Source organism: Colletotrichum spaethianum, assembly GCF_022836535.1.
Source record: "Colletotrichum spaethianum MAFF 239500 DNA, contig71, whole genome shotgun sequence".
Classification (NCBI taxonomy): Eukaryota; Fungi; Ascomycota; class Sordariomycetes; order Glomerellales; family Glomerellaceae; genus Colletotrichum; species Colletotrichum spaethianum.
The window spans coordinates 58,747-85,258 of record NW_026054841.1 but is presented as its reverse complement, the minus strand read 5'-3'; the positions used below and the strand labels follow the sequence as shown (position 1 = coordinate 85,258).

At 55.8% G+C, this 26,512-nt stretch overlaps 7 protein-coding genes across 7 annotated transcripts; 3 read left to right on the top strand and 4 right to left on the bottom strand.

Moving 5' to 3' along the window:
• Positions 1-3,960: 3,960 nt before the first annotated feature.
• On the bottom strand, positions 3,961-4,668 carry ColSpa_12727 (uncharacterized protein; the record flags this gene model as incomplete). Its single annotated transcript, XM_049278939.1, has 3 exons — positions 3,961-4,305; positions 4,368-4,442; positions 4,636-4,668. 3 exons carry the CDS (start codon positions 4,666-4,668, stop codon positions 3,961-3,963), a joined length of 453 nt encoding a protein of 150 aa, XP_049134896.1.
• A 1,165-nt stretch (positions 4,669-5,833) lies between these two features.
• ColSpa_12726 (vacuolar transporter chaperone 3) lies at positions 5,834-6,368 on the top strand (the record flags this gene model as incomplete). Its single annotated transcript, XM_049278938.1, has 2 exons — positions 5,834-5,867; positions 6,013-6,368. 2 exons carry the CDS (start codon positions 5,834-5,836, stop codon positions 6,366-6,368), a joined length of 390 nt encoding a protein of 129 aa, XP_049134895.1.
• A 567-nt stretch (positions 6,369-6,935) lies between these two features.
• ColSpa_12725 (uncharacterized protein) lies at positions 6,936-7,598 on the bottom strand (the record flags this gene model as incomplete). Its single annotated transcript, XM_049278937.1, has 1 exon — positions 6,936-7,598. One exon carries the CDS (start codon positions 7,596-7,598, stop codon positions 6,936-6,938), a length of 663 nt encoding a protein of 220 aa, XP_049134894.1.
• Positions 7,599-12,667: 5,069 nt separating this feature from the next.
• On the top strand, positions 12,668-14,368 carry ColSpa_12724 (uncharacterized protein; the record flags this gene model as incomplete). The annotated part of the gene is made up of 1 exon (XM_049278936.1): positions 12,668-14,368. One exon carries the CDS (start codon positions 12,668-12,670, stop codon positions 14,366-14,368), a length of 1,701 nt encoding a protein of 566 aa, XP_049134893.1.
• A 1,743-nt stretch (positions 14,369-16,111) lies between these two features.
• On the bottom strand, positions 16,112-16,712 carry ColSpa_12723 (uncharacterized protein; the record flags this gene model as incomplete). Its single annotated transcript, XM_049278935.1, has 2 exons — positions 16,112-16,498; positions 16,599-16,712. The coding sequence occupies 2 exons, from the start codon at positions 16,710-16,712 to the stop codon at positions 16,112-16,114; spliced, it is 501 nt and encodes a 166-aa protein (XP_049134892.1).
• A 2,813-nt stretch (positions 16,713-19,525) lies between these two features.
• Positions 19,526-20,172, bottom strand: ColSpa_12722 (von Willebrand factor A domain-containing protein 5A; the record flags this gene model as incomplete). The annotated part of the gene is made up of 2 exons (XM_049278934.1): positions 19,526-19,775; positions 19,829-20,172. The coding sequence occupies 2 exons, from the start codon at positions 20,170-20,172 to the stop codon at positions 19,526-19,528; spliced, it is 594 nt and encodes a 197-aa protein (XP_049134891.1).
• Positions 20,173-22,138: 1,966 nt separating this feature from the next.
• On the top strand, positions 22,139-22,892 carry ColSpa_12721 (polyadenylate-binding protein 2; the record flags this gene model as incomplete). The annotated part of the gene is made up of 3 exons (XM_049278933.1): positions 22,139-22,243; positions 22,313-22,569; positions 22,643-22,892. The coding sequence occupies 3 exons, from the start codon at positions 22,139-22,141 to the stop codon at positions 22,890-22,892; spliced, it is 612 nt and encodes a 203-aa protein (XP_049134890.1).
• Between the last annotated feature and the right edge of the window lie 3,620 nt (positions 22,893-26,512).

Here is a 26,512-nt window from a genome sequence, read left to right as displayed (position 1 = left end):
GGGTGTTCTTTTGAAGGAGGAGAAGAGACGGGGAAGGCAAGGAAGATGAAAAAAAGGGTGCGTATGTGGTGTGATGGAGCCAGAACCGGACGGGAAAGGCAGTGTTTGGCCGTTTCGACATCCAAATCGACGGGGTCCATCAAGTCACTGGTACAAGTCCCCGAGATGAGGTGGTAGGCAGATTAGCGGCCTCATTGGGGGGTGCAGCGTGGCACTGGGACACAAGAGCCATACGCCATTGTTGCCATATTAAGCCGTGTGTGGTTGTTCCTTCCAGTGCCTCCCCTGATAAGCTAGCGGATAGTGCGAGGCACGCACGCTAGGTATTCCCGGCCTCGAGCGGCTCCATGCTGGGGAGCGAGGGCGATGCAGGACGCTGAAAAGAGAGCAACTTTGCCAACTCGAAAGGGTTGTAACTGTTGCAGTGAGTGTCACTGGGTCAGGGCCCTTTCGTCTCCTGGTTTTTTCCTCTTCCCGCTGCCCCCCACTGACGCCGAGGGAATATGGCAGGAACAAAAATGGGGAATTCGGTCATTCTCATCCTCGCGCGAATCATGAAGCATGAAGTTCGCCAATAGCACATCCAGAAACAATCTCGATAATCCTCGCAAGCAACAGAAAAAACACTGGAGAAAGATGGAGATTGCTGACGATGGCTTGCTTCTCCTTCTCCTGTAACCACCTAGAGGGGACCGAAGGGCCAAGTTCCACCCCTCTCGGCTCTCGATTGCCAACAACGCTCAGCTGAAGGGGTCCTCTTTGCCCTCGTCCTTACACTACCACCTACGTAGGGGACGGACCGGTCTCCTGCAAGCGCGATCTAAAGTACTCGGTACCTGGGCCCGGTTACTTTCGTCATAAGGCAAACGGTAGCGCGGTCTAGGGCGCAGCGAACAGGGAGCAGGGCGAGCCACTGGCAGACGAGGACCAGAGCGGAGCTCTGCAGTCGTCAGATCCGATGACACAGCGCTCGGTGGCTCGGAAAAGCGAGCGAGACTCACCTCACCACCATACCATTCCGTTCCATACCATATCATCCTCGCGGGGAACTCCTCCAAACCCAAAGCACAAATCGACAACGACGCAAAGCCACCGCACCTCACCTGGCGAATCGAAGCTCCCGCTCTAGATCATGACCCTCCATCACCCCTCGTTCCCCCCGCTTGGCGCTGTATGTCTTTGGTCTTTCTGGATTGACCAACCAGCAGCTGCGTGTGTGAAGCGCATCGCGAATATGGGGTCTTTTTGGGCTCGATTGGCAGGTCGTGATAGGTCGTGTTCCGTTCTTCGTGCTTCTGGAACTGGCCAGACGTCGATGGCATGCAACGTCGCGCATCGAAGCACAGGAGCAACACCATGTAGCAAAGCCCAGCTATACGAAACCCCCTTCAGTTGCCAACGACGACCCGCATGTCCAACTCCCAACATGAACCCAACTGCAACGCAGCACGGAAGCCATTGTCCTCGAACCAGTTCTCTGTGTCTTCTGCATAATCCGCAATTCGGCAGCGGCAGCGTCGGTTACCCCGCAAGCCGTATCGACTGATCCTCAGTCATCTGTCAATCTTTCTGAGTTTCATGACACAGGCGTCAATCGACAATGATGAACCTCTTAAACCACTACCCCATGGTCGTGAAGGCACTCCTTTCGTACCTCTGCAAGGCAACCGCTGTAACACACCGACAGGCCTCACCGGGAGCAATGGTCCCATGACCGCGGACAACTAGCCCAGCGAGGCTGTCGCCGTTGCACGGCAGTCATGTTGTCGGATCAGGACATGGGGCACACGCCTGCTGTTCTGACTAGTCATTGTGCTTCCTGTCCGTCTTACCGCAGCGATGTTAAACACTGAGAGCTCAATGCGGCCGGCGGCAAAAGAGATAGACCACTAGAAAGAGGGTAACCCGCCAACCCTGCGATCGACGTCGTCATGCTGCTGCACCTCCCGCGGATGCCACCCAAAATTTGTGGGGGACCCAAAGAGCGGTGGCGAACTTCTTCTCGATAATTCGAGCGAAGACTTACAGCGTCTTTCTGTACGTCTCGCTGATTGTGACCGTATCTTGCTGATAATCTACTTCCCCGAACTACCCAATAGCCGCTGGGGAAATTCTCACATTTGGGGGAGGGTTTCTTGATCAGGTATCCCGAGGCATGTCAGAGACCCCCCTTCCAGATAGGACCCTGTTCTACACGTGTAATGTCATGATACCTTTGGCGCGAGCCTTGGAGTAAACGTATGGAGCAAAACTGCCCAAGACTTCCAGGCAACCAAAGAGTCGAAACGTCACCCGTTTCGCTGATCTGATCTGGCGCATCCCTCATGGTTCCTGCCACGCACCCTCCCGCTGTCGGCGCACACCGACTGAACGGTGACGGTATGGGGTGTTGTGATATGTGTAGGACTCGTCGCTATCATGATCTGACCTTTTCTTCTCCCGTTGCCTCCGCGAGGATTTCGGCGAAGCTCGGCATCCTCCGCCCACCGCGACGCTGCGCTCCGACGCGAAGTCCCAGAGACAAGGAGCCTTCGCCGGAGAGGCCTACCCCAAAGGCCCCATGGGGGGAGAACATGTGAACCCTGCGGGAGATCGTGATCAGATTTACGTTTTCTCCGAACAACGTTCACACTCCCGACACTTTCCTCGTCAGCGCCCCCCGTCCCAAACAGCCGGCGCACGTCGTTCTCGCCGGAGAGGGTGTACGACCCTGCATCCTCTGAGGACCGTCCATCCCAACGCTCGCATTGTGCCCCTTTCAGCCGCCCATCCTGTACCGTGTGGAATGCGACCGCGAAGCGTTTTTCTGTCTGGCAACCTTTTCTCCCAATCCCTCCTTTTGACTCGCGTGCCCTGGATTTGCTTTGTGTGACGACGGGTCCTCCCACCATCACTGGCAGCATATCAAAAGTAAGCACGCGCGTCAAACGGGCCTGATTGGCAAACGTCAAGGCGCCGGCCGTGTCGTAAGAAAAAAGCAAAAAAAAAAGAAAGGATCATCAGGGTCCAGCGTCTTTCCGTGACAGCGGGGAACCGAACGTCGCCACCATGTATGTCATCAAATGGGACCTCGTGTGTCCGCTCGCTCGCGCTTGGCCTCGCCGTGGATAGCGGCCCCTCCAGTTGATGACAGAACCCGTGGGTCCGTGTGCGCCTTTTCGTGGAAGCCGGAAAAACAACTAAACTGAACATCGACGTTCTGCAGCGGAGAGCCGCCTGTGATGCAGGGTGACGCTGATTTCAAAGGTCATGGATTTTCCATCTTCCGATGCAACCGCAGCGTGTGCTATGAATACAGTGGCAAAAGTTTTGCTGAGTCGAAGGTGCCCACGCACCAGCCGCACGCAAGCCACCGTCGCTCCTTGTTCTGAAAGGCTTTTTGACTCGAGTATGATATTATTGCCATGGCTCGGATGATATAGGGCAAGTCGGGGAACTGGAAGATGCATAACAATGACATCTCCTGGTAGCAGGGGTGCCGCCTGTAAACGTGCAATGCGCTGCATCGCCAAATAGCGGCTCGACAATAAGTAAACAATCCATACGGAACATCCTGGGGGAAAATCGGTTGAACAAATTCATGATATGGCATTGTTCTCATCAAAACTCCGGCTATTTTGGTTTGGGGACAACGCAACTCAAGCGCAAATAACAAACCTACACAACCGTTTCGCCGTAGATGCCTGACTTGAACATCGAGACAGAGACAGGTTCCCCCCTTTTCGGCTTGCCGCCGTCTTCCGATGTACACCCTGTATCTCGGCTGTAAAGTCTCCTTCATTACACCTATTGCTGGGCGCTCCTTACACCGACCCAATTGCCGTAGGACTCCAATCCTTCCGCGTGGGCGGTTTCGGTTGGTGGCTGGACCGCAGAGGAAGGCGAAGCGCACGCCTCCGCATGCCAGTTTAATGGTTCCTCCTTTCCGTCAGTGACGAGTGAAGCTTGCTTCACCGGCTTCTAGATGGCGACCCAAATGAGCATAATGACAACGTCCATGCCCTTGCCCTCACCGCCATCGTACTTGTAGGACCACATGCCGTCCTTCTTCTCGTCCCAGTAGGCGCCGGTGGCGGAGTGCATGCCGCGGCGGCCGACGTGGGGCTTGCCGTCGGTGGCAGTCGCGGGGTCGGCGCTCGTGGAGACGGAGGGCTCCTCAGTAGAGGCGGAGGTTCCCTTGGACTTGTTGAGAGAGGAGGTAGGAACCAGGTGCTGGACAATCGTCGAGTTGCAAGCGAACTTGTAGGCGGGAGCAGAGCCGCCCTGGGGTGTGGACTCAGAGATGACCGCCTTCAGAACGGAGGACTGTTCGTGTCGCAGTGGTTAGTTTGGGGACAGTCTGTAGCTGGCGCGGCACGGGGACGTACGATGATCTGCGAGTTCCATGCCTCGGTCTTAGCGTGGTCGTAGAACTCAGCGGAGCCAATTGCTGATTGACAAGCCTGGTGGAAGGTGCCGGGTTAGTCGTCGTTGTCTCTTTGGGGGTGTTGCGACCTCATTTGCGAAGTCGCATGGTCAGAGGCTTACGTCGGTAGCAATTTGTTTGAGGCGGTTGAAGGCCACGGGCTACAGAGAAACCGTAAGTTAATGCACAATAGAGACGAGGCGATCTTAGCGCGGGGATGGGTGACGTACGGGAGTGGCTGTTGTGGGAGCAGCAGCGGACATTGTGATTGTTGGATGTTATGTTTAGGGGGAGGGAGGTAAACAGTCAGATGCTTGGGAAACCGAAGTGCCGACAATTGACGCTTGCTTTTCGTAAAGTCGTGGAATTCGTGTGAAATCGGAAGATGTCGAGACGTTAGATGGACTCGTGCGAAGATCTCAGTGGTGTGTTTGCTGGTGAGGACTGGATGTGGTGTTGACAGATTGGGACAAGACGAGAAAGACGAGGCTCCTCCACAAAAAGTTACCAATGTTGTGATGCCAACCCGATTTGGCCGCCTCATGTCGCACTGCGGGCCGTGCTTTAGCCAGGTGCGCGGGGCAACGAGATCACGTGGTCTGCTGCTCGAATCTTCAGCAAAGCCACATGTTAGTCAGCTTGTCTATGGGTCTGATGTGGCGCTGGCTCTTCCGGAGTGACTTCTCCAATCATGATACGACTGAACGGCACGTGTACCTCGCTTGAACGGTTCGCAGGGAAGTGACATGGATTCGAGCTGTGGCTGGTGGGGTGAGCTCTAGCCTTGCAGGCCTAGCGTCACAAGTTTCTCTTGCGATGGAGCTTTTCGCTGTAGGCTTTTGAGGGGCTGGCGGCCGCATCGTCTGTGGTCAGTGTCGTATCAAACAAGCTTTCAGGCGGGTTCTCTCGGCTACGGATCCTCGCGTCTTTCCTCCTCGCTTTTTCCTCTCTGCCCGCATTGTTTCCCACCATCCACTCCTGATAAGATTTTCAATTTTTTCCCAGACGGAAATCTTGGAAAGAGAAGCAATTGACGTCGTCAACTCATCGCCTGTCTCCCCCTCGCGATAACCGTTGTGGTCGAACGCCCTGCCCGACACGAGTCCGAGCTCTCGAACAACGCTAGACAGCCTCCTCGATCCATTGTCAACCTCGCTCGACTTGGGTTCTGCTGGCTCTCGGAAATCCGTGTTTAGGTTTTACTTGTAGGCCAACCGATCAGAGGATTCTCAAACCACTGGGTTCACATTGTTACCAGATCACCAGCGAACGTTAAATTTCCTCTGGCATCGGCGAAACCGTCGCAAGGAGCAACAGAAACACCCGCCTCGATCCCGTCGAGCCACGAAAAAGAGCTTTGTTCGCGATTGGACAGAGCACGATACATACAACCGCAGTTGCACCGGAGAAAGCAAGCAGATCACCAAAATGTCTAGCCAGCCTCTCCTTCAGACCGCTCCCGGTATGTCCACCTTCTCTCAGTTGACCCCTCACTTGCCCTACACCTACACAAACCTTCAAGCTCCTCCCGCTGCCCCGACCCATGGAAATCCGCCGACCACCCCCCCCGAAGAAGGCGCAGAAGTTAACCGACCCCGATCTCACAGGCAAGCGCATTGCCCTGCCCACGCGCGTCGAGCCCAAGGTCTTCTTCGCCAACGAGCGCACCTTCCTCTCGTGGCTCAACTTCACCGTCATCCTCGGCGCCCTTGCCATTGGCATGCTCAACTTTGGCGACCGCCCGGCGTTCATCAGCGCCTTCCTCTTCACCGGCGTCGCCATGCTCACCATGATATACGCCCTTGCGACGTACCACTGGCGCGCCAAATCCATCCGCGTCCGTGGCCAGGCCGGCTTCGACGACCGCTTCGGCCCCACCTTCCTGGCCATCATCCTGCTGTTGGCCGTTGTCGTCAACTTTGTCCTGCGCATTACATACTCGTCCAAGGAGGGCAAGCACTAAAGTGGCTGCTTTGCGGAGACGGACCGGTCGGTGGAGGGCAAAAAGAGAGGTGTATCGGGAACAGCTGTCTTTGCGCGCGCTCGCGAGCGGACGCTGTCGAAGCCGCACCGAGGATATGTAACAGCTGAAAGGGGAGGGAGATATTGGAAGAGTGACATATGTGAGAACAACCTTGCCGCGTCTGATTCATAGTTTCCTATGTCTTGTGCAAGTGGATGCCGCCAAAGGGGGAGAAGTCGAGAGTGTATGGAGATGGTCAGGGGAAAAAAAGGGCATGCATTGTGATATTGGAGTAATGGCCTATGGAAGGATCGCATCAGTCCGTATACCAAGGCTGCCTAATTGTATAGCAAAATCAAAATCTGTCATATTGACAACTTCCCGCCCTGATGGGTATCAACCATGAAACTTTTCATCCTTTAACGCCTGTTGATGTAGCCTGCTCAAGGTACCGCCCCAAGTCCCAGATCCAGATGATCCATAGGCCAAACTCCTCTTGGCCCCGTTGCCGGCCTCCTTTGGACTCGCTCGCTGCCCTCGCGCCGGACCTCGGGTCTCCGTTGTTTCTTACGACGCGACTGAGCTTGTTGAAGCACCCTGAGGCTCGTTCGTCTGCGTGGTAACGTCGTCCTTGGCCTTCAACTCTGGAATGGGCGCGAGCGAGAGGAAGACACTCAGCGACTTGGCCACACGGCGGACCGGCTGAGGCAGAACCGCTCTCTCGAACCGGCTCTCCATTACCTCGAAATCGTCGTCGTCCGAGCCCCCTGCGGCCTCATCCTCGCCGAGGCCGGCGCCCAGCATGGTTTCCTCCACGACCTCGGCTTTCGGCGGGAGCTCGTACATCTGGTTGTACTGGTACCACCGTCCGCTCTTGTCCTCTTCGGCGACGATACGCTTCACAAGCTCCACGATGGTGATCATCTTGACAGCCTCGCTCGGCCGCGCGTAGAGGAGCACGGCGCGCTTCCTCGGGTCGCCGTCGTCCTTGCGTAGGTGTCGCAGGAGCCAGTTCACACGCTTCTGGATCTTCGTCGAGGAAATGGTGAAGGCGGGTAGGATGTCGTATTTGGACCTGAGCTCGGCGAGGAGGGCATCGTGCGTAGGTAGAGGGGTCGTAGGGCCGCTGGGGACCGCTTTGCTCTTTTTCGGTTCGGTGGGTTCGGTCGTTGTCGAGGATTTTCTCTTCTTATTGCCCTGGGGCTGCTGGATTGAGGAAGTTTCAGCCATGGTCTGCGTCGCAAAGGCCTAGAACCATGGCAGAGCCGTTGCTTCTCGATGGCTTTGGGGTGAAACGTCGCGCGCGGGGCTGGGTTGGAGCCGGGTTGGAGATGCAAGGCTGGCGTTGGATTTCTGCTGCTGATAAAAAAGTGCGGCGTCAATCTGGATCTCTCCGAGATCTTATCGGATAAGAAGCTCAGACCACCGCCAGATCTTCGGAGCCGGCGACCGGTTTTGAACGGAGCGCCAAATTGACAGTTTCCAAGCTCGACTCGTACTCTGGTTCGATAGTCCTTCCAAGACCTACAGCCGTCTCTTTACCATCGTTGGTAGTGGAGTTTGTCACGACGGGACAGCCAAGGTCTAATCTGCGCTCAAAATCTCGCTGTATGCCGACTCGTTCTGGTCTTTACCCGGCGAGATCTCGACATTGCTCCCGTGATCAGCCACGTGATGCTTAAAGCGGCAAGTTTTTGGGACAGGAGTGGACTCAGGCTTAGCGATGGGTCGGACACGAGCCTACTTGCAACGCCGGACCTGGACTAGCGTCCCGCGGAAGCTGGAAGGGTCCACCAGACAGGCCGCCCATGCGCCGATGCACCATGGCTTTTCGACTTCACATGTTTAGCGTGGCCTGTGCGGCGGTCCGTCCGACTAATCGCCAAGAACGCCATTTTTGTGTGATGCGCGGGACGTTGGTGCGCGCGCTGCTGTTTGCAGACTCGCACTAGCCCTGACGAACTGACATCGAGATGGTCAAAACAGACCCTCCAAGATGCGTATTCGCTCCCTGGGACTCTGCGGAGGGCGAAAGGGTTGTCTTTGGTGGAAGGAAAAGCCAGAAACGGCGTGTTGGGTACTGAATCATGATCAAAGCCGACATCTCGTCATACTACAGCTTCAAAGAGGGCCTGCAGTGGCTCTCCCCAAGATTTCCAAGCTTCCGAGATGCGGCATGCTGGTCGAGCTGCACGACCCATAGTCGCATCAATCCGTTTCGCCCAGAAAGCGCCATTCGGCTGCTGGGATGGGGCCTGGAGGAACGTCCAAAGGGCCGTTCAGGGCAGGGATTTGCAACTTAGCTAGGTACTTGTGTCGCAGTGCTCTTGGGTGCTGAGTCGGGGCAATTCGGCATCGTTCCCGCTGAGCGTCGCAGCACGACAGCGAGAGGGGGATTGGTTTATATCGCAGACTCGGGCGCAAAAGTGCGGATGGGAATTCGAGATGCCTAGTACCTTGCTAGCAGTGCACAGGTCTGAAACCAGAAAGGGCTAAAGGCGTGCTGGGCACGTCGGGTGGCGTGGCGCATTTCAAGCGGTCCATCCATGCCCTTCTGCATGTCGCACCCACCCATCCTCGTGCGAGCCGGGGCTGCCGTCAAGGTCGCAGAGCTCTAGAAGGCGCTCAAGCTTGTGAGGCCTCAGTTCATTTCTTAGAAGAGCGAATAGTAGATGCGAGTGGTGGTGCACGAAGGGTTCGAGAGTGAGGCGAAACTGAAGCCCGAGAAGGAAAGAGCATGGAAGCAAAAGAAACACACGGGCACATGGCTTTCCCTGGCTTCTCAGGGTCCAGCTCTCATGTCATCCCACGTCCTCTTGTTCCGGCGCCGGCGTCAGCCCGGGGGCTGTATGGGAAACTTTAGTGCTTCATAGTTGGCATTTGGAAGTCGGCGTAGTCAGGCCATCGTTGATACTAGGCGCGAAATGCTAGCTCGGCCGGAATGACGAGTCATCGACTCAGACGAATGAGATGAGAGGCTGCCATCAGGTACGTGGAAAAGAGGGCGCGGCCGGCGTACGCAACAACAGCAGCCATGGACAAATGAGGTTTGTTTGTTGAATGTTTGCATTCGTCGTCGGACGTGTTGATGGCCTCGTCGCTATTGGCACGATATGCGCCAGCCGGGACCATGCCTCAAGTACCCTTCCGGTGTTGGTCAATATACTTGAGGGGAACTGCAGGTCGGCTGGAGCACTCGACCATCTTCAGAAAGCATGTATGTGCTGCCTGCCCCAGACGGCGATGGGAGGCACACGAAGGCCAACCAGAGAGGTACGGACATGATGCGACAGACAGACAGCGACAGGGCGGGCGCGTTGGCGATGTGTGTGTGAGTATTCCAATGGGAGAGGCAGCAGGGCCCCGACTCGGTGGAACTAGGAACTAGGAACATTCCCACGCCTCTAGGTACTTTTTAAGCTCGTGCAGCATACGCCCCAAGGTATCCGGTAGAGACAGTAAGGCAGAGAGCACGCCCGGAGTCAAGCTTCTCACACACCACGAGCTTTCCCCGTCTTCTGCTCCTCATTAATTACCTACCGAAACCTTAGCATGGGCAGCGTGGGCGCGCTTGGGAGGCGGGTTTGAATAAGACACATGTTGAAACCCTTACAAACAAAACACAACAGCAAGTCAAGCTAGATCGGCGTAGAGGTGCCGTTCATTGCAGGACAGACGATCGTCTCCTACGAAGTGTCCTGTTTCCCCTCCCCGTTTCCTGTCCTTCTCGTTCTTCATCCTCTCTCATCCCGTCCTCCTCGATCATCGCGAAATAGGGGATCCCTTTTAATAAGCATCCACAATAACAGCTGTGCCCGTTCCTTGGCCCTCGGGCGCATCCACTGAGAGCGCTCTACATATATCAGTCCCGTTCTATTTTCGGGCCGGCGATAAAACACACAGTGCAGCGTCGCTAGAGAAGCGGCTGCAGGCTGCGACAGATAGGAGGGCCCCGGTCAGTCTCATCGTCCCATCAGATACGGATACACACACAAGATTCTGGGTTCTGGAAGCCAGCGCCAGACACGGACACAAACAGACAAGGGAGAGTTGGAAGGAACAGGCGTCCCATCTCAAGAGGATCTCTTACACACACTGGACAGCGCGCCGCACCGCACCAGTCGTCGACCAGCAGCAGACCTTCGTCTCCCGTCTCACGCAGGACCCCCAAGTTCAGTGCGCTGCCACTGTCTGTCCCCGCCATCTGGCACTCCACGACCACCGCCGGCACTTCACCACAGACTCGCAAACCCGTCAGTGTGCCGGCCCTCGGGTGGCATATTTCTTGCCAAGCCGAGAGAAAGGCAGAGAGAGAACGAGAGAGAAAGAGGGAGACAGAGAGAGCAAAAAAACCAAAAAAGTCTCGCGTCCTGAGCCATTCGCTGTCCCCGGCCCTCTCAGTCATCAGTCCTGACTCTCGCAGCGTCCCTTTGCTGGCGACCGAACCGTCCGGGTGTCATTTAGGGTTGGCCGTGTCGCTCCTGTCCTATCCGTCGTATCGCCCGCCACCCCTGCACACGCCTCCTTCCTTGGGTTCCCTCGCCTTCTTTCTTCCCTGGCAGCCGGTGTCTGTCGTCTGGGTCAGACCAAACAAGCGCATTCCCCCGTTCCCTCCTTCTTCCACCGCCACGGCCAATCAGCGTCGTGTTTCGGGGCACAATCCTTATCCACACCACCCACATCTCACGCCCTCCCCCCCCACCATTTTATGCCCCCCTTGCATTCAATACACAAAATTGCCTTTTCCTAGTCAGTCAGTCCCTCACATCATCGCCAGCAACCAAAGCACAAGCACAAGCACAGTCGCAGTCGCACCAGAGGCATCCACATCAGCTTCCGTTGCATCCACAATCCATCCATCCATCCATCCAGCAGCTCGCTCTCCTATTGCTCTGCCTCTGGCCTCCGCTCTGCTCTCTAGCCTGGCCTGCGCCGCCCGTCAACGCGTGTACCGCATCTGCTGCACCAACAACAATCAGCAACAAGAAACAGAACCACTCGCAAGAACCAAAACCTGGCACACAGTGTGCTACATCGCCCAGCGTCCCAGTCCACCTCCCGGTCTTGGTCCTCTCCTGCCTGTCTCTGTCGCCGTCTCCCCCCCGTTGCTCTCTGTCTGGCTGGCTGCTTTTGCTACCTTTCATCGACTCTGGGCCCCCTAGGATCTCAGGCCCACCCGCACTCGCAATCACCACCCCAGAGCCCAATTTCCCACCAAACTCGCGCACGTCGCCCGCCAGGAGGAAGCTTCCCGACAGCTCGACGGTTTATTCTCACTCTTCCGCTGTCATTCCCATCTCCAACAATTCATACTCCTCACAAACAACCTCCTCCTCCCCCAAAACAGCACCAAAACCACTCGTCCACCCGACTTAGAGAGCAATCCACGGCGTCGCTCCATTCCACTTTGCTCGCCCAACTCTCTTCGCGCATTCATTTTCGCTCCGTTTTCTTGCGCCAAATCGAGGCTTTCATTAGTTCTCGGTTCTTCTGCGTCGCCGTCTTCGCTGCGCGACCCGTCGCAATCCCATCTCTTTGTCGCCGACTCGCCTCCTTCGGCCTCCGGCTCCCTCATCTCACTCACACACACTCTCTCTCTCTCCCTCCTGGCTTTGGCCTTTTCTGAGGTGGACGCCCGACCACATCATCGCGCGCACTTGCCCCCTGCCACCCCTTTTCGGGCCCCATCAGCCCAAGACCAACCAACGCACCGCACACCGCACACACCCGCCGCCTCGTACTCGCCCACGCCCACGGCAGCCACACGCTTACACCCGACCTGACCTGTCTGGGGAATCCACTGTTTACGTCAGCCCCCGTAGCACCTCGCCTCGGCGCATTGCCATTGCACCTCAGCATTTCCGCTTCCTCCCGGCTCCCGCGTATCACGTCGCAGCAGTTGCCTGGCCTGTCCGCCACTGGCCACATTGCATCCTCGTCAGGCTGTCGTTGCCTTGCACCTCGCCTCACCTTGCATAAAATCCCCAGGCCGCCCGTCTTGCGACCTCTCATCTCATAGCCTTCCTTCAGATCGCGCTCATGTTCCGATTCTGGGGCTCAGAGCGGGGAAGCGAAACGACTGTCAGTCTCAGCCAACCAATGCCGTCATTCGCGCAAAAGCACCAGTTCATTCTGCCGCATCCACCTGCACCAACGACATCGCTGTCACTTCAGGCTAGCCCCAAAAAAGGCGTCTGTCCAGCATCGACGACTCACCCTCGCAAGATGTTGCACTCACCAGCAGTGAGCAGCCCTTGAAGCGGGCCAAGCTGGAGAGCAGCAGCCCCTCCGTCGCTGACATGCCTTCCTGCGATGCCGCTGCACAAGCACAAGCACCCGCAACTGCGCCTGCTGCTTCCCCCGCAGTCACTAACGACATTGAAGACGCGCGCGACGCGATCCAGTACCAGTTTGGTCTGGAGATCTTGCTCAAGCATAATGAGCTGAGGCTAATCAACCAAGAGCTGGCGAAATGCCAGGTCGCTCTTGAGCAGCTGCGCCGCTGCCATCTGATTCCTTATCCTACCGCTTGCCCCACCCCGGCGCAGATGCTGGATATCACCAACGGAAAAGGTCCTGCTCTGCAGACCCGTCCGGGAGAGCCTGCCCCCCAATGGGCTCCGCCTTTTGGAGTTGTCGATGGTCCTTACGCTCGACACTATGCCAAGTGGCTCATTCCCGATCCCAAGTTTGATGGCATGCAGCCTGAGTGGTACCCCGTACATGAGACTGCCCGTAGCAGAGGCTCAGCGGAGGGACGAACGACGAGAAACAGCATGTCTGACCTCGCCAGCACAAACAAGAACCGCCCGGCCCGGGGTCTTGGTGGCCAAAAGCTGCAGTCTCTGTCCAGTGGCTACCCTCAACCCAAGGAAAAGGCTGGGCCTTGTGTTCTGAAGCGCTCCGACGGCCAGACTGTCAAGCTTGTTTGCTTGGACTGCAACCGAGAGAACTTTAGTAGCACCCAGGGCTTCATCAATCACTGCCGAATCGCTCACAGGCGAGACTTTAAGAGCCACGAAGAGGCGGCTGTTCACTGCGGCCATCCCTTCGAGGTGAATGAAGGCGGCGGCGTTGTTGGGGAGGAAAAGGCACCTGCCCCGCCGACCGCTATCGCTTCTGGTCTGGTCCACCCGCTCGCTCAGTCCGATATGTCTACTCAACAGGCCTATGTTGCTTTGCGTTCTAGGATCGCAGACTCCCTCAAGATGTACCGTGAAGGCAAGCTGCCTGGCGTTACTGGCATTCCCAGCGGATCCTCGAAGGTTGAGCCTGCGAAACCCACCGCGCAGAAGGCCGATACCTTTGTTCCGTCAGCCGACACCCCGTTCCTTTCGCGACTCATGCAGAGCAGAAACTTCAACGGCAACCTCAATGACATTGTCAGCGATGCCAAGGAGAAGATGTCAACGGAGGACCTCGCTTCGCCAGGAGAGGATTCGGAAGAGACCGAGACCGGTCCTGGCAGTCCGCAGAGCACTGCTGCGCCTGCTGCCCGTGTTCCCACCACTGCCATGCGCATGCCAGCGAGAGCTCCGATGTCTCCTGTTGCTCTGGCATCTTCGACGAGACCGGCGAGTAGCAAGGGCAGGTCGCCTCATACGGGCTTCGCCTCGCCGCCCATGAGCAGTCCTGACAAGGACGATGGTCCCGGTATGATGATGCTTCGTGACGAGGACGTCGAGATGGACGTTGACCTCAGCCCGAATACCATGGTTAGCAACAACGCGCCTTCGCTAGTGAGCGATGATGGCGAGTACGATGATTCAGACGACGGGTCGTCCGAGTCTGGCGTCAGCGATCGCATGGATGCTGAGTCGGTGTCTGATGTTGCTGAGATTACCATCGACGAGGACCATGATGGTCGACCTCTCGCCCATCACCGGGAGCCCAGCAGCGTCGGCTCCGGCGCCGCCATGCGCCTCAAGAAGGACGAGAACAAGCACGTCACCTTCGTTAGCCCTGTCCACGACAGCGCGAAGCGAGCCCGAAAAGTTTAGGGCGTTTTCGGTTCTTTCCAAGTCCGATGATGCTCTGTTTCTGCATGAAGACTTCTTCTGAGGCAAAACCCTCAACTTGCCGCCAAACCCCCCTTTGAATTCACTGCTTTCCCTGGCGAGCAAGACCTTTTTTTGCGCATACATACTCCCTTTAGTCGACGAAGTTTCTCTTCTCTCTCCTATTATCTTTATTCATCCGACTCTGCGCAACCAGGGGTCATTTGGGACAGGCAAAAAGCAGGCTGCGGTGACGTTTGTGGCCGGAGATGATAACGTCACTTGTTAGAGATATGAACCGGGCGTCACGGTTGTTGGGAAGCGTCTGCCTTTTTGCGTACAACTTGTTTTCTGTCTTTTTTTGCCTGTAGACTTTATACTGTTACAACTTCACTGCCTTAACCCAATGCCCTCCTGGAGGCGGGAGACAGGTTCGGGAGGAACTCGAAACGAGGGAGATGGTCTCCCGGGGAGGGATACAACGCTTACGAGCCGGCTGTAGGATTCAAGGACATCCGTGTTGTATCATAGCGATTGGAGACGAAGGCTTGATGACGAAAAAAACATGATACGAACGAGCTCACATTGAGCGACCACTGCCTACAGTCCCTTCCTCATTAAATGCACGTGACTCGGCTGTGTGATGATCTGATTTCATCTTGGAAGAGCGCGCCCGTTCCTTGGTGCTGGCTTTGGGCGGCCTTGGCTGACATCCCTGAGGTGCGCGCGCGCGCCCCAGCGGCTTGATGAAGATCACCAAGAGGATGGGGCACTCTCCACCGACTTCAAACCGACAATACTCCCGCACATTGCGCCGAAAGTCAGTTTCTGGTCCGGACATTTCCCGCAAGTTTAGAGTTGATGGGCGCACCGAGCAAAGTTTTGCTGTTCTGCCCTACCCGAGAGAGCCTTGGGCGACCTCGGGCCAATCTGTCTCTGACAATCCATGATCGGATAAACGCCTACGGGGGTTTTCCTTCTTCTTTACTTTTCGAGACAAAGAGCGCATGCAGGACGTTCCCCCTGCCGCGCTACTGCTGATGTAACCGGAGTTGTGGTTGCAGTGTCTGGTGCACATGTGTTGCTGGGAGGGTGCATGAGCTACGGCTGCTTCTGCATATCGACTGCTCATGTTTCACGCAGAATTGGGGGAGGGAGGGAAAAGAGCGACTGGGATGATGTTGCTGAGTCAACTCACTCGCCTTCTCCAATATTTGTTTCGGTTTTTCCCCCCCCTTGCCCTTTACTTTTGACGTGAGCGAGCGTAGCTTGAGATGGACGCGCAGCGATGCAGGTTTCAATTGTCTCGCCAACAGCCAAACAGCCACCGGCCAGACTCGCTAGGTGAGCCTCGATTGGTGGACGGCATAGGACGGGTAAGCCCCCCTGGCTCTCTGGACTGCAAATCTGGGTCTGGGCTAAATCACCGGGTGCGCATCTGGGTTGATTCGTCGACCTGTGTTCTCTTCATTTCATGAGTTTCATGGAAGTCATGAAGTGCTGGAATTAGGTAATTACAAAGATTAAAACCATTGTACAGTTAGGTTTTCTCTCTTCCCTGGTCTGGCCCGATAATTCGCTGTGCCCGCCTCGAATATGCTTTGAATAATGTTCCCGTTATGAAATCCCAAATCTCTTTAGCACCGTAACATTACCGCTGAAATGACATGAATGTTTTGGTATCCTTGTTCCCAGAAACCCGCTTGGTCTCGTTTTTCCTGTCCTTCGTTACTTGGGAGGCTTCTTTTACAGGACGGCAGCAACGACACCGGCAACGGCGAGGAGGACGCCGCCGGTGTTGCGGGCGAGCTGGCCGACGCCCATGTTGGGGGTGCTGGTGGCGGTTGCGGAGGACGAGGTCGAGGCGGAGTCGTCGGCGGCGGTGGACGTCGCGGTCGCCGTGGCCGAGGCGGAGGCGACGCCGTTGGTGGCGGAGCCGCTGGCAGAGGCGACGGTCTGGGTCTTGCTGGCCTGGGCGGCGGAGCCGTAGAGCGAGGCCTGCTGGCAGAAGACGGTGACCTGTTGCTGGGCGGGCGCGGCGCGGGTGTCCTTGGGGCAGTTGTTGTAGCAGGTGGCCACGGCCTGGTAGGCGGCACACAGGCAGTCGTAGTCGACGGGGTCGCAGTCCTTGACCTGGAGTGGATGTCATGTAAGTAACGCGGTCATTGTGAAGTAAAGCCATCCATTCATGAAGATGTCAAGACAGCTGCGCTGGGGCACAGATGGAGCTTACCTTGGCGTTTTCACTGGTCAAGCAGGCCTCGACGATGGGAGCGGCGTCACAGTCGTCATCCTGGGCGGCGACAACGGCGGCGAGAGCCAGAGCGAGAGGGTAGAAGAACTTCATTGTGAGTGTGGTTTGTGTTGACCGGGTAAGTCGATTATTACGAAGTGTTCTTTTTTTTGTCGGGAGCGACGGTATGGATATGCAACGATCCAACGAGTGAACTAGTCCTGGGACTTGTAGCGAATGACTTGACGAACCGGAGGTGGATAGGTTTGTCGCGAACGGAATAAGCTGTTGATCAACAGTGGATTGGCGGAGGCTTATTAACGGAATGGGAGGGCGAGGGAAGGAGAGGAAGACCAGAGACGAGGCAAAGTGGACAGGGTGGGAATATTAAATAAGGAACATAACATTATTAGGGACGGACCAATTTTGTCACAAACGTTGTATCCGTACGATTCTTGGGCACGCCCATCTGCAGGCTGCTGGGGGTGGGAAGACTAGGACGAGGAGGGAATCGAGCAGAAAGAGGACGCCTCCCCCCCGGACTAGGCCGAGGCGGGCCAGAAAACAGTGGCGCGCCGCCACTAGTGAATTGGATATGTGATAGGCCAGGCTCTCGTCCCTTCTGGCTTTCTCTCCGGGTCAAGGAGCTAACAAAGTGGAGGAGGAAGGAGGTGGTCGCCAGGGGTGCTTGTTTTGGGGCCGGATGCTTGACTTTGATGGAGATTGATGAGGCTACTTGAGTTCTTGGCCGTGTTGTTGTATGGTGGTGCGTCGGATGAGATAGAGAGAAGAAAGAGGAGCATTACCCGCGCCCTCTTCTTCCGCAGCAGCAGCAACAATGGAGAGTGGATTATCGGGAACAGCCATTGGGACATGGTGATGGCGTCAAGCCCCTGTTCAACTAGAAGCGAGAGAAGGAGTAAAGTCCCCGTGACCCCGTTGTCCCTGCCAATCCCCGCCTGAATCTTCCCACTTTGGCTTTGAAAAGATACAGTCCCCGGCTCCATCCCCGTCTTTTGCTTTCCTGAGCAGGGACGGACGGACCACGGTTTGTGCGCGTCGGGCGTGTGTTTCTCTAGCCTTTCAGCCTCTAGCCACAGGCCGCGCGGGTGTTTCTGGAAAACGGGGGATTCTTTGGCGGTTGGGAATGCCTCGAAATTGTTGGCAGAGGACCGAACGACCCAGGGCTGAGACTGTACTTGTCAGGTCTTCGACATGGCACTCACTCGAGCCCAGACCATTTCCTTGGCTGGTGGACGTCCCTGCCTGCCGTGCTCCCTCGATATTGTCCAGGATGGTTTCCGTTGAGGTGTCCCTCGCCGGCCGGTTCTGCCAATATATTATGCAGTTGCAACGATACGACTTGGTATGGCAGAGGACAACAATGGAAACGAGGTTCGAACGACCGGCCGCGCCAACATGGGGCCCGGTCGTCGAGATGAAGTCTAATCTCGTTCGGGGGTGGACGAGGGGTGTGGGCTCGACTCAGCGGCCCATTGATTGGACAATTCTTCTGGCTCTTCTTCTTTGACTCCTCCCTTACCCCTGACTGCCGCAAGGAGCAAGGGGGGTAAAGGAGGAGGCGTCGGAACCTCGACAGACGGGTCGCACCGGATATGCAAGTACCGTTTGTGGCGGCTCTCTGTGGTTCTGGCAAGTTCGCCTGCCTGTTGAGAGTCACGATCCCGCAGATCCGTGATCGATGGCCAACAGACGTTCGTCGAGCGAGCTTCCTGCCAGGCAGACATGCGGACGAGGGTGGCATCTGATCTAAGCACAAACGGCGCAGCTGTCGTCCGTTGATTGCGGAAGGCCTGACCTCCTTTTCTTGCATAAGGCAGACAGTGAGACGGATGGGAGTGGCCAGGATGAAGGACTTGTTTATTTCGTGTTTTGGAGCCGATAAGCGCGAGCCTTTGACTGGCTGCCTTCTTTGTTTTTGCCTTGAATGTCCATGGGTCTGTCCGCGCCCGTGTCTGTGTTGTGTGTTGCTCCGTCCGTAGGTGCTGGTCCGAACTTCTCGGGACCCGCTATTTAACTCATGATCATTGGCTGTAGCTTATGAGTCTAAGCATAATTCTTCAGATCGCTCCACCATGTTCTCATACCATGCATCTATCGAGGCTGGGGATAAGTGTGTCTAAACGTTCGCACCCTCTTCGTATCCAGCACTGTCGTCCGTTGGTACCTATAATACTGGCGTGTTTGCCTGATGCTATTCTCGTCGTTTGTACGGGGTATCCGTTCTCGCACCTCCATTGTCTAGCCTGGAAGAAGAGATGGCGGGGTTGAGAAAAGAGGGCGCCGCCGAAAAAACTGTCTTACGACCCAATCACGTCTCTCTGCATAGCATCTGCAGTAAGAGCAGTAATACGAGGTGCAGTAGCAGTCCAGGCGGCTGGTGTTGCATCGCGAATGTTTTACCGGCGACGTACCATCCCCCACCGCATCTGCTACCGAGTCCGGCCGAGACCCTCAATTTTGGGATCCAATATCGAACCTTTTCGAACACATGAGTCGGCCAGTCATGTCTGTTGGCTCGCAGCTGGTCAAGAAGTTGACGACAACTCCGCTGGCCTGTTTGGTGTGCTCGCTGTCATCACGGATCAAGAAACACCGTAGCTCTCCCACAATGGTGTCTGCATCTCCTTCGCATCAAAGACGCTTGATATAGATGAGCCGCGTCTTACGTTGGTGCTTGCAGCATGTTTCTTACGGTTCGTTGCATCGCAGTAGCTGCATCTCGATAAAGGTATGTCTCATTCGTTCGGACAACTCTGCCGATCATTGAACAAAAAACCACAACGCCTAAACCACGCGTAAGCCCCTCTTTGTGCCAGAACCTCTCTCTATCATTAGTACAATGTTCGACGGGTATCGATCAGCACAAGAAGCGCGCCGTTATTAGTGCTAGAGACATTTCGGAATCACCGCCTCGCCAGCTGCCTCTTCATCTCCCCATTCTCTCGCTTGAGGGCCACCAGCTGCTCCTCGAGACCTTCCATCCTCTCCACTGCGCCCATGCTCACTTCCTCAACCAGTTTGACGAACCTAAATAGACGAAAGACAATGACGAGGGACGCAATCTCCTCCACGATGCCATGCGAGAGCACATCAACGACGAAGCTCGCCACAATGACTGTGCCGTCGAGTACGTGAAACCAATCGGTGAAGTACCTAGAATGGAGCAGTCAGGTATGTTGTGCGAGAGCTTTTGATGTCCATCTCACCTCCACCCAAACGCCATTACGCAGAGAACCAGCTCCACTAGGAACACACAGCTGAACACAAGACCGGCGAGGGTAAGGCCCTGGCGCGTGTTCTTGACCCATGGTTCATCATCCCGCTTCATATCGCAGGCGACGAGCTCCACGAAGATGTTGGCCATGAGTGTCGCAACGTCTAAGGATACTAGGGCTAAGACAGCATAGTGCTTCCTCCGAGACGCAAGGATGTCCTTGAGGCTGGTCCGCGACTGGCTAAGTTGTCGCCTGATGGGCGTTGGCCGTCTGTTCTCACGGAACCCGGAGAACGACCAAAGTAGAGGCCTAATCGATTCATCGTCGGATGCCATGGCTGTGTAGGGTGTCGATCATAAGTAGAGATGCGAAACACCAAGTGTAGTGGTTCGGGATACGTGGTACACCAAACGTAGCGTTCTCGGGCGTTGAACGGGCAGTCGCAGCCTATCCGGGCGAAAGCCTCGCGCGCGCAAATGAGCGGACGCGGGATGGGAAAAGAGAACAGAATTTGAGGTGAAGGGGGTAGCCGGCAACCCGACGATGCGGTGCTGACGCAGTGCACCTTCAGTAACGTCACACGTGGACTTGGACGACGGGGCGCACAAGGCGGCTCAGGTTCCGAAATCCTGCAGAACTGCTGACTAAGTCTCAACACCACCTTCTCGGCAGGCGCTTTCGACGAACATTCCAATCCAGCAGCCGTACTTAGATAAAGTCAAGACCAAAGGTTGGAGGCCCGCTATTGTCTAGCCGGCCGGATGCCCGGCCGGTGATTTTAGTCTCTCAATATCGGACTCCGGCCCCGGGTGGATCACGGAGACTATCGGAATGTCTGAGCAGCGCGGAGGCTGGGAGGGAGATTTGGTCTCCATTTCCACGGTCGCGATCGACTTGGTAAATTGGAGCAGGGGCTTACGGTGGTCCGATGCTCGATGTTCAATAAACACACGCTCCCCCGCTATGACAGCACAAGTGGAAATTTGCAATGCAACGTGGGCAGGGTTGGCGTATGACGTAGTTTTCGAATATTGAACCCAAGGGATGAATATTGAGGCTGACGTTTGAAAGCAGATCGAGATACGATATCCGTGCAGACCCATTCAAGATGGGGAATATCTCAGCCCTCAAATAGCACCCTTGGAAAAAAAAAACCGAGTACAAAGATTTAGCAGGAACCTTCTGTGAAGCCAAGTGATCTAAGCAGACATGTAAAGGGGCAGTCGAGAAGACCACATTCTAATCAACCTGACTCTGGCGATTTCGAAAAACATTAAGCGGCTACTGAACCTCCCATGTACATTCTAAAACTGATAAACCTCTTCTCACCAAAGTAGTTGGGTCTTTACTTTGTCCAGTAAAGTATACTGAAATCTCGTCTCCTGTGAGACTTGAAACCTTGAGCATGACTAGACACGCATGCCGTATGCCTCGAAAGATGAAAGATCAAGATTGAAGCTATCAGCCTGACCTACCTGATTTCATAGTTGGGGACTGGAACTCTTGAAGCATCGAATTCAAACACATCCAAACTCCTACCTAGAAGGGACCCTGGTCGTGTTCTTAGTTGTGATACTCGTTCGGTTGTTTTGCCCGCCAGATCTCTGAAGCATGCACGGTGAGCGGCAGGTGCAACAGCAGCTATACGACCCCGCCAGACAAGGTGCACTGCTCTAGGGACTTGCCAGTCTGAACTAAGCTTCACACCTACTTTATTGACGGCCCACGGGACTTCCTCCTCTGTCCAAGATTTCCCCAACATCACCTTGAGCATCGTGAGTGGGCAACGTATCCTCTCCGTACCAAGCACATTTCTTTCCTGGCTCAACCACGCTTCTTGTTTCCCGCATTAATCAGGGCAGCTACCTATTCCAGGCCCCTCAGTTGTTGCGAAAGCTCGAGGTCGGAGCTCTTATCTCTTATCGGGGTTCTCCGGCTAAACCGTGGATCTTCTCCCTGCCCATTTTTGGCATTGGAACTGCTGATACCATCAACACGTCCGCCTCACCATCAGCTTCGTCCGGTCTCAGCCTCTGTACACGCTGCTGCATCAATCCAGCGTAGAGCTAGAGCTTGTCACGTAAACGTTCAATTTGTGAGTATCTTCCATCTCAAATCAAGGTGTTCTTTGGTGGTGTAGACAGCTTCCATCCAGGGAGCCCCTCCCAAGGCTGTGGTCGCCTTAAAAAGGGCGCGTCTGCCTTGTCGCACCATCCATTCTGCCAGCTCTGAGCATCGACAGCTAACTACCCTCCTTGCTACAGACAAGCGCATCAATCTACGATTGCTCAATCCATAACCATGGCGGACGTCAAACCCGAGGACACCCCTGTGGAGGACCACAACGTTGAGAACAACGAGAACAATGAGAACAACAGCGTCGGCGAGGAAGACGGCCACGATGAGGTGCGCTCAAGAGGCTTTCTCCGCCATTGGCTTCGCAGATAAGAGGAGGTAACTGACAGCACACCGTAGGAGGAGATCTCTGCGATGAAGAGACGGGTGGCCGAGATGGAAGAGGAGGCAGCTAAACTGCGCGAGATGCAGGCCAGCCTTGACCAGCAAAGTCGGGAGCTGTCAGAGAACAAGGAAGACATCGACAGCCGTAGTATCTTTGTCGGAAACGTCGATTACTCTGCCTCGCCTGAAGAGATTCAGGCTCACTTCCAGAGCTGCGGCTCAATCAACCGCGTCACCATCTTGTTGGACAAGTTTACTGGACAGCCGAAGGGGTATGACATGTCCCCCCCACGCGCGAAGCGACCTACCGACTGTCAAGGAGGCTAACGTGTTTTTGCGCTTTAGATACGCTTACGTCGAGTTTACCGAGCCGAGTCTCGTGGCCCAGGCTCTCGTACTCAACGAGAGTGTCTTCAAGGGTCGCAACATCAAAGTGGTCCCCAAGCGTACCAACATTCCCGGCATGTCCCGCGGTCGCGGCCGTGGCGGCATCCGCGGCGGTCGTGGCGGCTTCGGCCGCGGCGGTTTCCCGCCTCGAGGCGGCTACCGTGGAGGCTACCGTGGCCGAGGAAGAGGAGGGTACACTCCTTATTAGGCATAGGCGCAGTTACGTCCCTCGTGGGCTTGCCGGGTGTCAAAGTAGGAATGGTGGATGCGAGACGGTTTATCACTTCGATTGTAACATACAGGACCGGTAGGGAAGGGGAAAGCTTCGATATGGCGTTCAGGAATAGGTCAGGCCCAACACACAAGGTCGATGAGATGGAAACTCTCACGTTGCGAGGGGTGACAGAGTGCTCCCGTTTTTCGACGTCGAATATCGGATGGTGAACAACGTCCGAGACATAGTACTAGTCCATAGGCGACACTTTTGGTCGAGAACAAGCCTTGGGTAAATCATTGTCCTGCGCCTACTCGTTCAATCCATCGTTCCAGGAAGTCTAAACACCGAAAATCTTTCTTTTCCGACACTAGGACACAGCATCACCGAGTAGACTTTGTGAAAAGATGGCATAAACCACGTCATGGGCACATCAAGTGATCAATCATGTAAATCCACAGGGTCGGGACGCAGCGAGACAAGACGGACGGACAAGCCTAGCGGTGCCGCCCTTCCGCAGGCGACCCACGACGTCGCCCGATCCGGGCGCAGAGGTGCCGCCCCTGGACGCTGACATTTCTAAAGTCCCCATCCGCCAGCTGACACACGGAAGTGCCTTTTCCTCTGCTAAGGGGGGAGGGTCACCCAGGGAGGGCCTCACTCGCCTCCGGATTCAGGTCGCCCTGACCACAAGTAAAGCGTAAATCCCACGCAACAATCTCCCAGTATAGCAAAAACATGGAGATGGTGGTGCCCTTTTCACACCGAGGATTGGACGGGATGGGATAGCTCGGCTCGAGAAGAGCAAAAGTGTGTCTGCGGCACGTGCATCCTGTTGGATGTCGCTGTCCGCCAGTCCACAAGACCGCGGCTGCGATTGGTGTAGGTAGGTAGAGGGAACCAAGGAGGACGATGATTCATTGGAGGACACTCTCGGGCAGACAAGCGTTCATTGGGTTGGACCCTTTGGTTATTTATGGCATACCATATCCTCTGGCGGTTCTTGTTCGTTTGCTGTCGTGCGCCGAGGGGGGATGTGGGAGGATGGATGGAGGGATAGCTGGTTGGTTGGAGCGTCAGGGAGGGTGAGGGAAGGGAACGGACTGGACGTGCCGGGCACCATTCAACACCTCGGGCCTCAGGCCATATTGACATGATGTACCGAGTATGTGAGTTGAGTGTTTTGGTGGCTCTGCCGTCATGCTGGAACGCTGGCCGGGGGAGCAGTTGGGGGTCTACTTGCTGGGGAGCGAGATAGACACCAGGGACAGAAGGAGGGAAAGGGTGGCTGTGGCGCATGAGGTTCGGGGAACGGGAGGGTGGGATGGGACGAGGAACAATGCGCTGTTTCTGGTTGCTCGTGTTCTCTTTTCCTCCCTGGCCCTTCGGATGACTTTTTGGTTTCTAATTCTGACCAAACATGAGAAATACATCATTACGAAATCTTTCCTTGTTCCGCGCGGTGAATGGAAGGGGGGGTTGTGTATTGTGTAGAAATTTCGACAGAAGGCGAATGATGGTAACCAAATCGCCACAGAGGGATTATGTAACGGGTGGCATCTGCTCATGCAATCGCTTGGTCAGGTTCTAGATCCCTCCTGACGGCCCGGACTGAGGGGCCTCCCAAGCGTTCATTCATTATATGGGCTCCAGTTGTTAGCATGGCGGGCACCGCCAGGGTACAGGCCATGTCGGTAGAGTCCGTACCGGGAGACAGGTACCATTGTTGAAGCACCTCGACCCAGGTCAACTCGACTCGGAAAGGATGTGGACAGGTGTGGTGCAGTGCAGTAGGCAGGGGCACGTTGGATTGGCACATTTCTGACGGTCATAGGCATCCGAAACGCCATTGGGAACAGTGTTTGGAAACTGGCGGCCTGTCACGTTCTTCCTATGGCGTGTCCTCGGGGTGCTTTGGTTTTCCTCCTACTCTCACTCCGTACCGCTGCTGTCTTTTGGCTGCTTGGCGAGGTACGTTTAGACGCGGAGACAAGTCAAAGGGGGGTACTTGCTGGTTCCGTGCTTCAACTGCGTTGTATCTTGCTATGCGAATGCCGCATAGATGCATGGAGACGGGACCATATACCTCGGTAGCATCTCCAACAAGGGCACAGAGAGTCGAAACCTGAGAGCCCAGCATCATCAGCCGTGGTAAACACTCCAGAGTCGCAGTTGGAAGCGGACTTGGTGGGTATCATGAGCGCTTGATGGTGTTCATATCTAACCAAGCAACACAGAGGTGGCATAGTGCCATCTGCATCTCTCACCAGCCTCTGCCCCCGTCTCTGGTCGGCCACTCCTCCGTAGAACGCTCCATCCATGTTTAGTTCTGGTATCTGCCATGATACAGCTGGCCAAGGTTTAGTATTAAGAGTCGAAGAGTTTGATGTGAGCGAGGTAAGTCCAATGTACTAGGTAGGTAGACCACTGCAACTGTCGCGGACCGCCGACGATAACAGTCAGCACGTTTGCCCGCTTTCCGGACGGTACCCCACAGTGACCTTCTGGCCCCGCCAGGTGCTAACAGGCGCAGATTCGCCATCCGCACTTCCCAGGTTCCTTTGCTTCTCTCTGCTTGGGTCGAACCGAGCCGGACGAGGTCTGGGACATCTGCCTCACCGTCAGCATCTACCTACCTCAGGATACCCTGCCTTGGTCTGCATTTAGCGATCCACCGCCGGCGCAGGAGCTAAGTGACTGACGATTGCCCGTTGTCACCATTGCTGCAGCCGCCGTATCCAGTGCCGTCCAGTTGCCTTTGCCCGCTGTGGTAGCAACACCCGCAGAGCAGGACTAGACCTTGTTCCGGCTGCCTGCGACCTACACCTACCTACCCACCACCTACTTCACCTCCCGCATCACGCCTAACAACCTTCTTTACGCTGCTGTGTACTTCCGACCGGAGACAAACCCACTCGCACACACGTACCGTTTGACAAGCGCTCAGACGGGGGGCGACTACCTTACCAAAACACCAAACTCGCTCCATCCTGTCTTCCTTCCATCAACAACCAACCTCCAGGCCCCGTCGAATCCACCAGCCGACCCTCTCTCCCTCTCCCTCCCCTCTCGCCGTTCGTCGAGAACCCAACAACCTCTCTCTCCTCCATCGCTGGCTCGATTCGATCCGGCCAGTAGTATCCTTACCGCCCGTCCTTCCGTGCTTCTTTAGCCTCGCTCGGCCTTCCCGCCCGCCGCGTCACCTTATCACCCACCGTCGCACACCCCCCGAGGGAACTCCAAGGGCCCCCAAAAAAAACCCAAGCCCACTTGGCTCATCGAAGCGGGGGGCTTTCTGCACTACACAGCACAGCACAGCCTCAGCTCTGCCTTTCGCCGCCGTCCTTGTCGTCGTCAACGCCAATCCGGACTTACCTGACCTCATACCAGCAGAAGACATCTTTTTCTGCTGCTGCTGCTTCCCGACGTCGCCGAACGATCCCATCTCGCCCGTATCGCTGCGACCGGTCAATCTCAAACACTTTCGCCGCATCCTCCCCAACCCCTCATTTGTTCCAAGAACAAACGACCTTGTTCTGAGCACGACAGGTATTTTGGGAGTCGACACCGTTGTCGCTGGCTATCCCGCGACGAAATGAGTTCCTCCCGCAATG